The sequence below is a fragment of the Onychostruthus taczanowskii genome, unplaced genomic scaffold (assembly GCF_017590055.1).
Source record: "Onychostruthus taczanowskii isolate IOZ18803 unplaced genomic scaffold, ASM1759005v1 scaffold1, whole genome shotgun sequence".
NCBI lineage: Eukaryota > Metazoa > Chordata > Aves > Passeriformes > Passeridae > Onychostruthus > Onychostruthus taczanowskii.
The window spans coordinates 11,834,749-11,852,346 of NW_024496525.1; the positions used below are offsets into that span (position 1 = coordinate 11,834,749).

General features: G+C 36.9%; 1 protein-coding gene across 1 annotated transcript in view; it reads left to right on the forward strand.

The window, feature by feature from the left end:
• AQR (aquarius intron-binding spliceosomal factor) overlaps positions 1 to 17,598 on the forward strand; it is a 49,354-nt gene that overhangs the window by 6,121 nt on the left and 25,635 nt on the right. The window contains exons 7-19 of the mRNA XM_041399356.1: positions 663 to 731; positions 1,212 to 1,312; positions 1,968 to 2,044; positions 3,292 to 3,356; positions 5,200 to 5,316; positions 6,803 to 6,916; positions 7,696 to 7,799; positions 8,262 to 8,364; positions 9,371 to 9,491; positions 12,306 to 12,447; positions 13,170 to 13,348; positions 15,118 to 15,285; positions 15,713 to 15,882. Of these exons, the coding sequence (XP_041255290.1) occupies positions 663 to 731; positions 1,212 to 1,312; positions 1,968 to 2,044; positions 3,292 to 3,356; positions 5,200 to 5,316; positions 6,803 to 6,916; positions 7,696 to 7,799; positions 8,262 to 8,364; positions 9,371 to 9,491; positions 12,306 to 12,447; positions 13,170 to 13,348; positions 15,118 to 15,285; positions 15,713 to 15,882 (1,530 nt within the window). The remainder of the gene's footprint in view (positions 1 to 662; positions 732 to 1,211; positions 1,313 to 1,967; positions 2,045 to 3,291; positions 3,357 to 5,199; positions 5,317 to 6,802; positions 6,917 to 7,695; positions 7,800 to 8,261; positions 8,365 to 9,370; positions 9,492 to 12,305; positions 12,448 to 13,169; positions 13,349 to 15,117; positions 15,286 to 15,712; positions 15,883 to 17,598) is intronic.

Consider the following 17,598-nt stretch of genomic DNA (forward strand, 5'->3'; position numbering starts at 1 on the left):
GTTATTAGAAGCTGCTCTTCTTTGTGAAAGGCAGAATGGAATAGTCACAGTAGTGTTTTTAGTGAAGGGCACTGAAGTTGGAAGTTTCAGAATGCTGAGAATTTTAGAATTTGTCCATGAAGACATATTTAAGATATTAATTGAAGTTTTTCAGTAGCTCAGGAGAGAAGGAAAACTTTGTGGATCCAGATCATAGGGGTAGTTGGAGAGAGCATATTTGAACTGACATGGAGAAAATTATTTGTTTCAGACAATGGGAAGAGTGTAGAAGAAGTAAGAGAAACTTGATAAATTAAGGGCTTCAGGAGACAAAGAACAACTTAAAAACAAATAGAGAAAGCACAGTAGGTGAGTTCAAGAATAAGAAATGGCAGAAGAAAGAACATCAGTTCTCAGCAGCTTTTGTCCTAAAAATACTTGCTTGGATGGGACCCCTGGTGAAGTGTTACGAACTGACAGACTGCATGAAGAGAACCTAAAATACAGGGGTGTCACTGAGTAGGGTTATAGTACAGTTTCCTGTTAGGAAATCGTGAAATCTGATAGAACTATATAAATATTTTTGTTGGATGGTAATGTACGTTGATGTATTTTGCAAGACAGGCATATAAGAAAATGTAAGAATGTTCTAAAAATTTCTATCTTCTGTAACTTTCTAACAGGAAGTGGATTTGATCAGAGGTCAGGTGCAGCAGCTGATTTCCTTACCGATGTGGATGGCTCTACAACCTGTAAGCATAACACTGTTAACTGGCAGAGCAATTTTCTAGGCAGTGTCCAAATCCTGTGCAGTAAATTCTCATGGAATACTGTTGAGGAACTCTAATATTTATAACATTGCTATGGAATACATTTTTGTGTGCTTTGCTAAATTCTTTCTTTTTGTTGCAAATTTTCATGTAATAGTAGTAATGTTTTTTATGTAATTTTTCAGAAAACTGAGCTTTGTTGTTTATAGCTTCTTCAGGCTATAATTTGTAGACAAGGCCATGAGGTCACAGGGAGGCAGAGGAGTTGACATCTAGTCGTGGCTGGATGCCATGTCTCTAGCATTATTGCATTTTTGTTTCACAGTGATACTGAGAATAGCCAGAGACAGCTCTTTATTTCAGTTTGTTATATATTTTTTTTTCTAATAAAAAGACTGGACTGTAGTTTTATCTTATGAAAGCAAGGTTCCTTGGTGACTGAATATCATTTTAACATTTCAGAATCGACTGGAACAAGAGTTGAAAAAGACACCAAAACTAAGAAAATTCTGGAATCTAATTAAGAAAAATGATGCAAAAATGGATGAAGAGTCAAGAATGCAGTATGTACAGAAGTCTTTTTTCCTTAATGCATTCATTGTGTTTCAGCTAAATTAAATTGTTTCAATGAAAATGGTGTTTTTTGAAAACCTGTGGCAAATGAGGATTGATCATACGTGGTCTCCTGGAAGCTGTTCTGTTTTCCAGTATTCCTTATGCAGAATACCGTTATAGAACTTTATATTCTATTTGGTCAGTGAATTTGTGATATCAAATCTTAGAACTAAAGGATGAGAGCACAAAAGAATATTCATGTAGCTACTCACTTTTTCTCGTGACCTTTAGCAAATGTTTCACTTTTAGGCATATAGCTTATGCAAGTATTTCAATAAATCTGTGTCTATCTCACCAAAATTAGATGTTCCAGTGCCTTTGTGTTGCAGTGTGCTAAGATGTGGGAGGGGACTGACTTCTCCTTCACATAGTAAGAAGCATAGGTTGTTAATCAGTTTCTGTGCCTAAAGATGTAGGCTGCTAATCTGTCTTCCTGAGTGGAGAGAGAAAAGTTATTATCTAAACAGTTTAGGTGTGTTTCAAAGCAACCTACTATCAGTATAATAATTTTGAAGCAGCTAACTTTGTATTGGTGAAAGCTGAAATGTACTTCTAGTCTGCATTTAAGGAGTATTAATTCTTTTGTCATATGTCCAATTTTAGAGCATATAGAGAGAGAAGATTCCTTTCACAGCTCATTCAGAAGTTCATTACTGTTCTAAAGTCAATACCTGTCTCAGGTAACTGTGTTTCTTATGTTACTTTTTTATCTGGTAATCTGTATGAAAATCTTTTTGTGTTGCTGAAGCAACTAGTCCTTAGGATATCAGCCTGAGGTTGGGGACCTTATTCAGGTGAGGCTTGTAGTAAACACTACGCCTGTCTGCATGGATTTCATATCAAAATTAATATTCAAATCTTTATATATTTGAAATATTCAAATATATTTCAAATCTGTATATACTTTAAAAATGAAACAGCAAAAAGCTACTTTGAACCTCCTTCTATTCAGTATGTACATAGTAAAAACAATATTTCTGGGAGGTGATATTCTTTACTGTGTGCTTAGAGCCTTAAAGCATTTGATACATACTTAGGTGCCTTATTAAATAGGTGGTATAAATGGATATCAAAAGGCTCTGTCTGTTCATACTGTTGATTTACAGTAAGAACAAAAGCCTAAGTGAAGTGAAATTCTGTAAGATTTGACTGCTCTTGAGTCATTGTGACAAGCAAAATTATCTCCTTACCTGATTTAGAAAGGAAAAGTGTTTGTGGAGGAAGGTGTTAGCCTTTTAACAGAAAAGGGTTATTATGCTCTAAGCACAGCACAATTTGGGTGAAATCAATTCCCAGAGTTTGCTTTTTCTGTTACACTCTTAGCAAACTTCAGCTCTTACCTGAACTGTAAATTTTGTAATGTGGCTTCCTCAGAAAGGATACTTACCCCTTCTGTTTTCCTGATTATGCTAGACCTGTTTTAGGAAGATTTACTTCAACATTTCTTTGGAGGCTGTAAGAACTGGAAAGTCATTAAGGTAGACTTGGTGTGTTTTGACATGGTTCGAAAGGTCCCTTATTAGTCACCTCTAAGTGCCTTTGAACATGGTCAAGGCCTTTGGCACACATCTTGTTTGCAGCTTTTAAAAATGTATTTTTGAGTACCTGGCATTAAAAGTTCTTAACAAACATAATGGGCATGTGATGCCTTGTGGAAGTGAGCATTTTTGCATGTTACATTCAAAGTTTTTCAAAGCAGATAAAATCACTCCTGAAATTCTGGTTCTGTTACTCTTTCATTGTTAATCAGAAGAATTTTTAATACAAGAAAGAATTGTTTTGAAAAGTCAGTAATGTTTTAATTAGTTTTTAACAAGATTAAAATTAATACTTTTACATTTGTAGCATTTATTTAGTTTTTAAGGAATTGTTCACAAAAATATATTGTGATATGGATCAATTTACACTTTTTTATTTTTTTATCCAGGTCCTATTTCTATGGACAAAGTTCATTATTGTGAGAGGTTTATTGAACTCATGCTAGACCTCGAGGTAAGTTTTTAAATTAATTCAGCCAGTTTCCAGGTGTACTTTTCTAGGGTTGAAGTGCATAAAGTAATTTTTACAGCCTTATCCCAAATAGGAGGTGATTATGTTGCAGCTGTGCATATGGTTGTTTAAAAGTGATTTTCCATCTGTAAATAAGAGGTTGTAATGTTGCATCCATATTGGGAGCTGACCAGCAATGCTAATAAGCCAGCAGACAAAGCTAGGATCCTAAAGTGCTTAGTGAAGAGGATTTAATTGGAATAGTGGTAATAATATTGGCAGTTTCTGAAAATGCTTTAATCTGGTAGGAATAATTCAGAATTACTCTTCCCAGTGCATAACAGGTCACTTAAAGTCTCTTTTGTGTTGTTGTGTTAAATCCCAGAAAGCAGCAGTAGTCTGAAATGCAATCTATTCCTGTTTGACTAGAGTTCATTATTTAGAAGTACCAGGTCTGGGGATCTGCAGTTTGTTAGAGTAATAAGGTGTGGAGCAAAGTTTTGTGAAACTTTTCAGCAGATACCAAGAAAGTGAGACAGTTTCAAGCACCACAGTACCAGTATTAAAAGGCATTCATTTACAATTTCTTGCATGAGTAATTACTTATTTAGAGTAACTTCAGATTCAGAAGGCATTGTGAAATAAAACAAGGATATTCCGGAACAGTATCACAGGGAACTTCAAAATGGCTTTGTGGTGAATTTCTGCAACTGACTGTTAAATCACTGAAGTAGTCTGTGCTTGCAGTTGCAATAGATTGAATAATTTAAATTAGGGCTTGCTATCTTATGTATGTAATATACTCTGGTAAGAGAAAACATGGAAGGTAAACTAATGTCTGTTTACTTAAAATGTTTAGAAGCAGCACTTTTAAGATTGTTTCTCTCTAGATATTACAGAAAGGTAAGAAAGAAATTCAGACAGGTTTATGCAGCCTGTTTAAGTGACTGGAACAAGCAAATGAGAAATTAGCTGTAAATCCAAGTATTTTTGCCTTTGTAGCATGTACTTTGTTAATAGGCTCTTTTCACTTAGCTTTTTTCAGAATATTACTGTTTCATAATACAGTGCGTATGCTGTGATCAAAACTGGTGATTTGGTAATTTGAAAGTAATAATTCAGTGGAGAGTTCTTACGGTTTTATGAGTTTGTTTTTCTAATTACTATGCAGGTCAATCAACATCTATTACAGATTCTTTTACCTTCTTCATCTTGCTTCTAAACATCATGCTGATGCTTTTTGGCTTTGTAAATTCTGTAGAGAACAGCTAATTTTTCTCTTAAATTGTGGTCTTCTACTGTATGCTGTTCAACAGTTGCTACATACAGCAGCTTAATCTATTTACATGGAGAAGGAAAGATCTCTGTTATTGAAGATTTGAAAAATACTTGAGTATTTTGCAAAGAAGAGAAGATGCCCTCTCATATTTAGAAGAAGCAATTGGCTTAAAATTCATTAAATTAGTGTAGAAAAAAGATGTTTAAAACAATGCTGGAGCAGTTTGACATATCATTTGTAACACACAATCATTATGTAGACAGTTACTAGTAGAATAATTGCTTTATTTAATTTACATTTTGACTGGCAGGATGAATTCTCACTTATGGCAAGTTCATGCTATGCTCCCCGTTACATAAAGAACTGTATTTGTAGCAGCTTACCTGCATAAACCCAGTGTCTTGGCATACATAAATGCTGCTTTAGTACCTCTGTGAGGGTATTAGATATGCAATTAACTGCAGCAATCTATCTTGACATGCCTTCTTGAAATGGAAAATCCTGAGAAGCCAGGATGTCTTACTTTTTGAAAAGTTGCTTGTATTAACATGATGTTATTTACCACAGGCTTTGCTTCCCACACGGCGCTGGTTTAATACAGTGTTGGATGACTCCCATCTTGTTGTTCACTGTTACCTGTCTAGTCTTGCTAAAAGAGAAAAAGAGGGTCATCTCTTCTGCCAGGTGAGATACAAAGTTCTTGAAAATAACTTTTTTGTTCCCTTTGTTTCTGAATGCTGCAGTTGGTTTCTTTTTATGAAAGATAGGCTTTTGTTTGGATGCAAACTACATGTTTATTTAAATCTTTGACGCGGTATTTTTTTCTTACCTGGACCTATGTGTGTGACTGTTCACATAGCATTTCATACATTTCATGGAATCACAGCATGGCTTGTGTTGAAACAGACCTTAAAGATCATCCACTTCCTATGCCCCTTTAATGGACAGGGATACATTCCACTAGATGAGGTTACTCAGAGTCCCATCCAGCCTGGTCATGAACACCTCCAGGGATGGGGCATCTGTGGGCAACCAGCTCCAGTGCCTCACCATCCTGACAGTGAAAAGTTTTATCCTTCTGTCTAATCTAAACCTGCCTTCCTTCAGTTTAAGGACATTCCCTCTTGTCCTATGACTACATGTCCTGTGAAAAGTCCTTCTCCATCCCTGTAGGTCCCTTTAGATACTGTAAAGGAAGCTGTAGGGTCTCCCTGGAGCCTTCTCTTCTCCAGGCTGAACAGTCTGAACTCTCAGCCTGTTGTTACAGAACAGGTGCTTTGATTGACCCTGTAGTAAACTCCTCTGGACATTTTCCAACAAGGTTTTTTTGTGTTGGGGACCCCAAGGCTCGACACAGTAGTGCAGGTGGGGGTCTCACAAGAGCAGAATAATACCTCTGGTTCTGTTTTTGAGGAGTTCTTTAAAGTACAAGCTAGAAACAGTGCAGCTTCTGGCATGCTTTACCACATACATGGCAGAAGTTGTCACCACTGCATTCTTCTCTTGTTCATTTTGGCTTCACACTGTTTTGCAGTGCAGCTGTTTTTCACTCCTGTCCCTTCAGTTTACTCACTCATAGCTAGTACATTGTTTTTTATATGGCAGGATCTGAAGATCTGTCCCCTTTCCTGCATCTCAGCTGCTTTTCCTGCTGCTTGCTGTCCCCCGTCTGTGCTGCTTGTTCATTTTCTCTGAGGGTCAGTATTGATAGAGCACAAAGGCAGCAGCACATCTGAATAATTTTCTTCCTCCAATTTAAATAATCCCATTGAAAGGTTGGATGAACTTGAGAGCTGCCATCAGAGAGGGCAGAGGGGCACAAGCCCTCTCCCTTTTGGTAACAGGAAGCTGTAAGTTGGGTTCAATGACAGCCTCTGACTAGCTCACTTTACCGTGGTCAGTTTGAATTTCAAGTCCTAGTATATCAAGAAACCATATTGCTTGTGGACTATTCTGAAATTTTGATGGCTTGCAGATGAGATAACCTAGCAAAAACTATTTTGTGCATCAACCAAGTATAAAATTCAGATACCACTCCTTAGTCCAGTTCTTCTTGAACTTTGAGGTGTTCTTGTTTGTACATTTGTCCTCTTGAACTGTGGTTTTGTTCGTAGTGTTTGTAGGGTGTCTGTTATTGTTAATCCATTAATTTATATTGATGATGTCTCAGCTTTTAGATATGCTCAAATTCTACACTGGCTTTGAAATCAATGATCAGACTGGAAATGCTTTGACAGAGAATGAGATGACTACAATTCACTATGACAGAATTACTTCTCTACAGGTAAGTAGAGGATGAAGTGCTTATGAGAGACAGAGGATTTGGTTTTGCTGTTCTAATCTAATTTGCATCTGGAATAGGCATGAGGTTATTTCCCAAATCAAACTCCTTATTTTCCCTCTTAAGTTACAGGAATAGCTTTGGCTTGATTGCCTGTACCATATTGAAGACATGTAATGCTTCAGCATGGTGGATGGGACTATGAATAATTAATATGCTTTAGCAAACCATCAGCATTTTTGACCTTGTGTTACCAAAATGAACTGTTCCTGTCAAGTCTGTTAAGAAGGGAAAGCAGAATGCTGTAGGACCCTGTGGTGATGCAGTAGGTGGCAGCATTTCCTCAAGTGTGCACATGTGCCTACAGTGATCCCTTGAACAAATTCACTCACACTTTTTAGAATTGTTTGCATCAGTTTTAACAGAACAGTTCAAGGAAGCATGGTTAAGTTAAACTTGTTCCTGGCTTTTCTCAGTTGCCTGCAAAGCCATGTATCTTCTCTCTTATGTTTTATTTTAATGACAGCAAATGCTGGTGGAAGGGTGTAATAACGAATATACTGTGTCAGAAGTAAAGAAGTAGAGGATAGATGGTGTAAAGAAAAATGAAGATCTAATCTGGCTTGTATTTCTCTCCTGGTAGGGTCTATAGAGTGGTTCATGTTATGAACCAGAGGAAACTGTGCTTTTCTTTATTATTATTTCTTTAAAATATTTAAACTGTTTTTAAATAATTTCATTAATATGCTTCCATCCACTTTTCATGCATTCATCTTTTGTAGAGAGCAGCATTTGCACATTTCCCAGAGTTATATGACTTTGCGCTCTCAAATGTAGCTGCAGTAGATACTCGTGATGCTCTGGTGAAGTTATTTGGACCTCTTAGGTAAGTTAGCAAATTGAAATTCTTGATTCTCAGTATGATTAAATTTAACGAATTTCCAGCCTTTTTTCCTTCTGATTTCTCTTGTGCGTAGCCAGTAGTTAACCTCTAATTTGTTTAGAAATCATGAAAGCATGCCACAGTATTAACTGTACTATATTGTAAATGCTGTGAGTAAAAGGACAGCAGTATGTATTTTGACAAAGGCAGTCTATGCTTTGTTGTTTACTTCCGTGCCAGGTCTTGAAACAATACAAAAATATCCACCCCTTGCCATGTTTGTTGTAGGTGAGAGGTTCAGCTTACACCTTATACACAAACTTCACTTAAAACCCTGACCCGTAATTGTTTAGCTCTGGTCGAATCAGGGAGCTGGAGTTTTCCTTAAGGAAAAAGCAGCTGCGGCGAGTGCTCTCTCTTTGGTTTCAGTGTGACAGAGGATTCTCGTTTTCCTTTTCTGTGCAGCTCCAACGTTCTCCACCAGGTGGCGTCGTACCTGTGCCTGCTGCCGCCGCTGGCCGAGGGCGAGGACACGAGCCACGAGAAGGAGTTCCTGCTGGAATTGCTGGTAGAAACATGATTGATGCTCCTTGCACTTTTTCTGTTGAAAACTCAAGGCATAGCATACATCCAGCAGCTACACTGCAGTCAAGTAGTCGTTTAGAACGTTTTGTGAACCACCTGTGTGCCACAGCAGTGTTGTAGCAGTAATTGGCATGTTAAGACGGGGTTTAATACCATATAAATTAAGTATTTGAAAATGCCTATTCATAAATATAGTTTCTATGAGAAACTAATGTGTATCTTTTTAGGTCAGTAAGGAGAGCCTTGGAAACGGTTTTGGGTTCTTCTGAAAAAGTTTTTGTCACATTTAAAAACAAAAAGATCTGCTAAAGTAGATCTAGATATTCAGTACCTGTTTGGGCCCCAAACCAATTTGAAATATTGCTTGATGCACATCATGGGTTTTTGGATATTCAAGATTTAGCAATACTACTATAGCCTTCTAATTTGATATCAGTATTAGAATACCATAGCTGCTTTTTAAAATCTCATTCATGAGTTTGTTTTGTGGTTGTTGATTTCTTAAAAAATTGTTCATGTAGTTTTCTAAGGTATTGAGGGTGGTGATATGCCTGTGGCTGCATGGAAAGATATTTGTTCAGATAACATATTATAATATTAGATAGATGTTTTTGTGTCCCCAAAGAGGAAACAAAGACTAATTCTTACTGAATGAGTAGTATTAGTTAGGTACTGACCATATTTTTAATGGAAAGTTAGATAAGTTTTATTTGAAGTCGATTCTCTGCTGAACCTTGACTGAGTATTTTCAGTTCTGTTGTGCCATTTTGTGAATACCCAAAGGATTGTTTCACTATGTCCAGTAGTTGGACTATGTGTTTGCTCATCTTCTGATGTCACTGTGTGCATTTAGTTATATTAAAATATTTAATTAGAAAAATATTAATGGAGAAAATGCAAGTGACCACCTTATGAATTATTGTCTGTGTTTCAAAAGTATCTTTATTGTTGCTTTTTGACTCAGAGGTTTGAAATGCTTCTTTCTTTAGGTTTCCCGTCATGAGCGACGAATATCTCAAATTCAGCAGCTCAATCAAATGCCTCTATATCCCACAGAGAAGATTATTTGGGATGAAAATATTGTGCCAACTGAATATTACTCTGGAGAAGGTATGATTAATAGTTCAGTAAGTGCTGCAATGAAAAAAGGAATTCTGATGTATTATGTTTGTTCTGTCCAAGAAACTTAAACACAGTACTTCGGAATCTTCCAGTAACTTAGAGTAAGATCAGGGGTTTTTTTCCAGCTATAAATCAGGAACTCTTGAGATTAAATTGTTAGCAAATATATAGTGGAATTAAAGAAAAATCAAAAAATCTGTTTTTACACAAAAATGTTAATTTGCTTCTGGATAATTGATGTGCTGTACTACCAGCTGAGGCACAGGTAATGTGAAAAAAGTTGGAAATAGCAACAGAAAAGCTGTTTTCTGTGCTTTGTGCTGAAGTATGTTCAAGAAAGCCTTTCTGAAAAGGCGGAAAAGGTGGTATTGGGAGGAAATTAACACCACTGATCTTGCTTCTATTTCAAGGTAAAAGTATACCTAAACGTTGAAAGGTGACTACTCTGAAAACCTAATGTGCTCATGATCAACCAAGTAAACTGCTGGTATTGCAAACAGGAATCATGTAATTTTAAGGTTTGCAATAAACAGCACGTGCATTTTTGTTTAGCTACTTTTAAAAACTGTTGATCTAATGTAGATCATGAGAAATTTTAATTAGAAATGTGAAAATTTTAATTTAGAATGTGACAATTTCAAATAACAACGTAAGTCTTCACAGAATAGTATAAAGTTTGTTTTGGGTTTTTGGCAGGCAGTATTCCATACCCTTCTCTGTGTAGTGTTGATTTAGAGGAGGTTTTTTGCATAGGTGTAAGCTGTAATTTCAGCTGCTTGCCATAAATTAGTCTTTTTGGATAAATTCTCTGCAAAACCAGTGTTAGTGAGAAGAAAGAGATGACCCCCTTTAGATAGGCAGGTTTATGGGCAACAAAGGACCTTTTTCTCAACAAGATATGATACAAATATCATCTCGAGATATGCTCCAAAAGAGGGAAAAAAGTATTTGTCTTCAGTATGATGCAGTTTGTTAAAAGTTGATTTGGATTCTTCTGCTGCTGATGTTTAATCTTTAAAAAAAAAGGGAACTAAAAAGAGACTGCCCCTCTTTCCCCCAAAAACCCAAACCAAAACAAAAGAAAAAAACCCATGAAACAGGGAGGTTGCTGTAATTTCTAGGAAATTATTATATAAACAAAGTCTTTTTTAATTTTCTTTTTTGTTTCAGTGACCAGCACATAGGTTGTTCTAATGCTCTGAACCATTCAGGTTCTTAAATGCAGGTCAGGGCAGCTCTGCTGTCATTCATCCTGCTCTGGGTGGTTGACTTCTGTGTGCTGTGTGATTGTGTTTGATCAGCCAAATATATTAATGGCAGTATGGGTTACAGTGGGGGAGGGAAGGTGGGGCAGGAGGAGAGGGCATGTCATCATTGTGACTTTTTAATAATGCATTAAAGAAATTTTGTTAATGCTTAAATGTAATTTTGTCAAGTAACACTGGTTGCTAGTGGAAACATTTCCTCCTGTGGTGAACTTTTGGAATTATGGTATTGATGGTGCTGTTGTGAAGTATTTCATTTGCTGTCAGACTGGTCCGAATATTTGGACCAGTTCTCTTAGTTTAGTTTGTACTTTCTCTTTTTCATCTCCATGTATTCTCCTGTCCTAGTTTCAAACAGGACAGTGATGGTTTTGTGGTATTTTAAGGGGGTTTTTTTGTGTTCTTAAAAGTAACTAAATAAGATTGGTCTAAAATTTATGTAGGAGTAATTTAACCCAAGAATGTTAGGAGTATTGTTTCTATTTCCTTTTAGAAGGTGAGGGAAGAAGAATATCTCTCTGATGAATACTGTGCAGCCTTAAGGAGCTGTTGCTTCACACCCTGCCCTTTGTGCATATAACTAGCTTTATAGGACAGGGTTTCTTGCTTGGTGTTGGGAAATGTGTTAAAGTATTTTATCACCATCAGGCTTTCCACAATAGAAATTACTGTGTTCTGCTGCCTTTCTTCACTGCTGTTGTATCTCAGTGCATGTGAAAGTCAATATGTGGTACCTATACCAGAGAAAGATTTCAACAATGATATTGCAAGTTTCATAAGCAAGATGCTTTCACAGGTCTTAAACACAGGTATCAAACTGGAATAGTAGTCCAGTAATGTTAGATGAGTAACTTACAGGAATTTTAATTATGGAAAATTTGCATCTAAGGCTATCCAAAAACAATGTAAGAAGCTTTAGGACCTGTCTAGGAGTTCTAATACTCCTTGTGTAGTAGGATCTAATCTTCCTGTGTTTTTCTTTCTCATTTGAAAAACAAACCAGTAACAGAAACTTTAGAGATGTGTGTTAAAATTTGATTTCTTGACTGCAAGCTATTTTCTACATTAACGGTTTTTATGGCATCTAATAAACATAAAGCATGGGAACAGGGGAATTGTTGGATGTTGCATGGTTTTTATTATTTTATTAACCTTCTTTGTAATTTTTTAATGCTAACTTAATTGTTGCATTTCCAAAGACCATTACTTTGTTGCGCATTTGATTTTCCTGAACTTCATTTTGTTGTCTGAATACATTGATGGATTTAATATTTAAGTAGTTCACTGTATTAGTGATAGAAGGATGAAAATCCCTTCAGTCTTGTGCAGGTTCTTTTAGAGAGAATCTGAAAAAGACATGCTTTTTAGAGGTGTGTTCATACAAGGGGTAGTTTTTAGAATCTCCAAGGATATCAACTATGGCAGTTGTACAGTAAAGTGTGTATGTATGTATGAATTCATAGAAACAGTGTATTAATTAATCTTTTTTTTTGTTTGTCCCTCAAATACCTCTTTCCTTCTTCCCTTAAATCCTTAGGTTGTCTTGCACTCCCCAAGTTGAATCTACAGTTCTTGACTCTCCATGACTACCTGCTGAGAAACTTCAATCTTTTCCGCTTGGAGTCTACCTATGAGATCAGACAGGACATTGAAGACAGTGTCAGTAGGATGAAACCATGGTAATATTTATTAACTGGTGCAAACCAGTCAGTTCACTTCTAATCAAAGTGTGTTTAGGAATCAGAAACGGATACTGTGTGTGTAGTAAATAAATTCATAGTAACAAATGTGTTTAAAATTGTTACCTAGATACTGTGGTTTGTACTTACTCCTTCCACAAGGTGTTGTCATCCCAAGGGTTGACAATATTTTAAGGGTTTGTGGTTATGTATCCCTGTAGGTATGTTAAATGCAGTATGCTGGTTGCTAACAAACAGCCTTAGTTGTGTTAAGATGGATGAGTCAATTTTCCATGAGTACTAAGCCTTGGCTGACATTACAAAATACGCAAACGTCATAAACTCCTGTTTGTGGGAGATGTTACTCAGTATTCTTGAGTTTTCTATCTGCCACATTTAACTCCTCTTTTGGTTTACAAGGTTTATTTGGTGTGATATCTTTTATACTCAGTTCTTGCTTTTTGTTACCTTTCCTTTATCTTTTGTCTCCGAGTTTTTTTGAATAATGCTAGCATAAACTGCCCTTGTTGTTTGAGATATAAGTTATGTTCTGCTTCAGTTCTAAAATGCAGGATTACATGAATCTAATTCAGTAGCACATAAAGTTAAGAATTCTGCTTTTGTCTTAAAACTTACTGTGGGGTAAATTTTTTAATAGTTTAAAAAAGAATTGAATCTGTTAGCAGCTAATGACTAACAAAACTTTGGGGTTTATTTCTTAGGTTATCAGAATATGGAGGTGTGGTCTTTGGTGGATGGGCTAGGATGGCACAACCCATTGTCTCTTTCACAGTGGTGGAGGTGGCCAAGCCCAACATTGGTGAAAACTGGCCCATGCGAGTGCGAGCAGATGTTACAATTAATTTGAATGTTCGAGATAACATCAAAGATGAATGGGAAGGTACTTAACATGCTTTCAAATAAAGTGCTCAAAATTGGTGCTTATCCAAATACATTTTGATGTAGATTTATTTGTAAGAAGAAGTTTTAAACCACGATACAGGTTTTTCAATCCTGATACACAGTTCAGAAGTCTGTTACTCAAATTCCAAGTTTAAGGAGTTAATATTTTCATAAAATGAGGTTTGAAATAATTACTTAGACATTCATTGGGAACAGAATGTTTATTACTTCAGACTGATGTCAGTCAGTGATCAACTGTAAAATGCTGACCTTTACAGGGACTGTGGAAAGTTAACTTAGCATTTTAAATAATGTGTATGCTAAAAATGTCATATTGAAAAGTATGGGGAATGTGATATCTGTCTCATACACAAGTGGACAGATTTGTATTTAATTCAAACCAGTGCATTTCAGTAGTTTTCAGTGTTTTTGAATGTTACGAAGTGCTGACTGTACCAAATTCTGTTTCTTGTAAGTATCCGCAGGCGACACTTCTTTTGCTTGGGGATTTGAACTTTAGTTGACCGTGTTGGCAAGTGACATAGAAGCATGCAGTTATACTTGTATTATCAGTAAATGTCACTCCTTTCTCTTTTGTTAGAGAAACCTGATAAATGTGCTGGAGCTGCATAGTGTGATTACAGGTCACGTAGCACAAATGCTAAAGCTGGACTGTGTGATAAATCAACAGATACCAGTTTGGGGCTGTAGGTTTCTCTTAAAAGTAGAAGTCTAGGAGGATGGCAGAGAACTCACTGTAATGAAGGTATCTATATAGTGGTGCATGCGGCTTTTTAAATACTAAAACAGCCTCTGTGATTTGTAAAAAATCATATTTTGACTAAGTCAAAACTGAGATGAAGAATTCATAAATCATTGCCTGACGTAACAGGATCTTGATGAAAGTGCCTTCTGTTGAATAGTATCTGGTGATTAATGAGAAATTATTTGTCTCAAAAATACAGCCTGTTTTCTGAACTTTGAAGGTTCTTAAGACTCTAAGACTCCTGAAGTATACTGGTGTTAAGTTAGTGTTCAGAATTACATCAGTGAATTGGAGAAGCAGCATTTTAAAAGTAGGATGTAGTTCAACAGGGATGATTGTTAAGCAAGAACAAGTCACTGTACAAAAGCATGTTGGGGGAATAATTTATCAGGCAGTACCTCTGCAGAATGGAAAGGTCGGAGGTCATCATTGCTCACAGCTGAATGTGATTCCCCAACATCATGTTATTGCTGAGGGAAAAAGAAAAACCTCAAGTTATATTGGCATTTATAAACTGGAATGTTACAGTAAACAAGTAACTTGGTTAAGTGACCTCCTACTCTATTAAGTAGATAAGTAACTTGGTTTAGGATTTTGTGCCCAGTTCTAGGCACTGCACTTGTAAAAAAAGGAAAAGAATTGGAGGTTTGTCCAGAGGGAAGCACTGAGAATAAGATATTAATGCGACACTTCTTTAGGGAAGATTGAAAATAACTAGGTAGAAATAACTGGAGTAAGATTATTGGCAGAAGAATAATCTTGAAATAATGTTTGTTGTTATGAAAAAAGCATTCAACTTCTATTTTTTATTTCTATTATATCACAATGGCCTATGGTTTTATATTCTCTAAATTGGAGGCATATTTTGAAGCAAAACAAAATATATACAGGTGGGATTTTATTTAAAAGAAATCTAAGTGCATTCTTCTGTATACACGTTAAGGAGTTGATGGGGACAAAGCCATTCAGTCAAATCACTGACTGTTCCTTTTGGGGCTCAGGTCTGCGCAAGCACGACGTCTGCTTCCTGATCACCGTGCGTCCCATGCAGCCTTACGGCACCAGGTTTGACAGGAGGCAGCCTTTCGTTGAGCAGACTGGCCTGGTGTATGTCAGAGGCTGTGAAATTCAGGGCATGTTGGACGAGAAAGGTCGTGTTATTGAAGAAGGTATGATATACCAAAACTTGTTCAAGAGATTTATCTTTTTTCTGTCTCTTTTTTTTTTATTTTTAACAGCCTAATTGATAATTTTTTGCTCTTTTAAAGAATACTCACTGAATTGGTTACATACATGGAAAAAAACAAACCAATTCCATAAGCAGCCTGAGAAAGGTTAACTAGTTTCCTCTGGTAAAATCTTCTGTAGCTACATTAATTAAATAAATCCAGTATTGGGTTAAGGAGTAAAATAGATTCTGTTCAAAAACTATTAGAATAATGCAGTGAAAATGTGTCCATTGCTATGCAGAAATTAGTTTCATCATATGAATATGTCTGAATTTCATTTGAGGGACAATTATGGATCACTTATTTGAACAATATTTTGCTTTTAGCACTGAGTCAAATTCTAATCTTGCTGTTTAATTATGGGCAGGACCTGAACCAAAACCAATACTTAAAGGTGATTGCAGAACATACAGAGTATTTTTGGACCCAAACCAGTATCAGCAGGACATGACCAATACAATCCAAAATGGGGCAGAAGATGTCTATGAGACATTTAATATAATAATGAGAAGAAAACCAAAAGAAAACAATTTCAAGGTAAGATACTTGCTCCTTGCCTCTTAGGTACGAGTATGTCTGAATATGCTGTCAGTACTGAGGCTTTTTTATTTTAGATGCATATGTTGGGCTTTTTGGGTGGCAAAGTTTAGGCTTTCCCTGCAGGAGGCTGTAGTATGTCAGTTGGTTATTATTTTCCCCTGCAGATAACTCTTACACTGAAAACCAGAATACTGCTACTTTGCTGGAGTATATAATAAAACATTAGTTTATAATTTCAGTCTTCTAAGGGGAAGCCTTCATATTTGGACTTCGGGGTTGAGGGAGTATGTGGAATGTTTTTGTTACGTAATGTAATAGTCAGCTGTAAGAAAAAGAGTAAAAAGGTCAAAATGTGAAAATCAGAGGAGTCTGCTTTTGGGAGGGTCACTGGATCAATTTCTTACTGGTCATTGGAGTGTGTCAGATCAAGAGCAGCCCTGCTGGGAAGCAGGTACTGGTGGATGTACTGGAGGTACTGTGGATGATAAACTTGATATAAGTCAACAGTGTGCACTCACAGTCCAGAAATCCAACTGCATCCTGGTCTGCAGCAGAAGTGGGGCGGCCAAAAGGTCGCAGGAGATGCTTCTTCCGCTCTGTTCTGCTCTGGTAAGACCTCACCTGGAGTGCTGCATGCAGCTCTGGGCTCCCCTACAGAGGAAGGACCTGTGGGAGCAGTCCAGAGGAATGACAGAGAGGTGATCAGAGGGATGGAGCACTCTCCTACGGGGCAAGCCTGAGAGATTGGAGTTGTTTAGACTGGAGAAGAGAAGGTTTCAGGGAGATCTGACTGCACCCTTTCAGTATGGGGGCTTATAGGAAAGATGAGGATAAACTTTCTAATAGTGATAGTACAAGGGGTAAATGTTTATAAACTGAAAGATGGTAGATGCAGACCAGATATAAGAAAAACATTACATGATGAGGGTAGTGAAATGCTGGAACAGGGGCAGAGAGGTGGAAATCCCTGGAAATTTTCAAGGTCAGGTTGGACAGGGCTCTGAGAAACCTGGACTGCTTGAAGATGCCCCTGCTCATTGCGGGGGGGTGGACTACATGAGCTTTAAGGGTTCCTTTCAGCTAAAACTGCTGAATGATTCAGCCTCAACAGTGCTGAGCAGAAAGGAAGGAGCCACTTCCTTTTACCTGCTGGGCAAATTCATACTGTAGCACAAGGTGCTGTAGGCCACCTTCACTGTGAGGGTGAATAATTTTATACACCTGAAATATTTCTTACTCAGTTTCTTTGCTTTTTAGATCTCTGAATCATTAATGTTCCTTGAATTTTCAATTTTGAAAATGCAGCATGAATGAAAAACTGCATTTCTTTTGGTGCCTTAAAATCATGCACTGCATAATTGAAGTGATTTTCATTTTGAGGGATTCTGTAGCAAGTTCTGTGTAAATGGATAAACAGGTAGGCAGGAAGACTTGGACTTTTTTTTCTTTCTGTATCTAGAAAGACAGCTCTAGTGTGAAGCAGTAGCTTGCAGCCTGCATAGACCATTGTGGTGGCATCATTTGTGCTGTGTTCTTGCAGCAGTAATTTACAGGCAAATCCCAATGCAAGCCATTTTATGCTGGCATTTATGAAAGTCTCATACCTTCATTTTTCAAGACAATCTAAGGTATTGCCACATTTATCACACTGCTGCAAGTTTAGTTGCATGCATTCTATGCCATTTGCAAACCTTTCTAGCTTCAGCTGGAAAA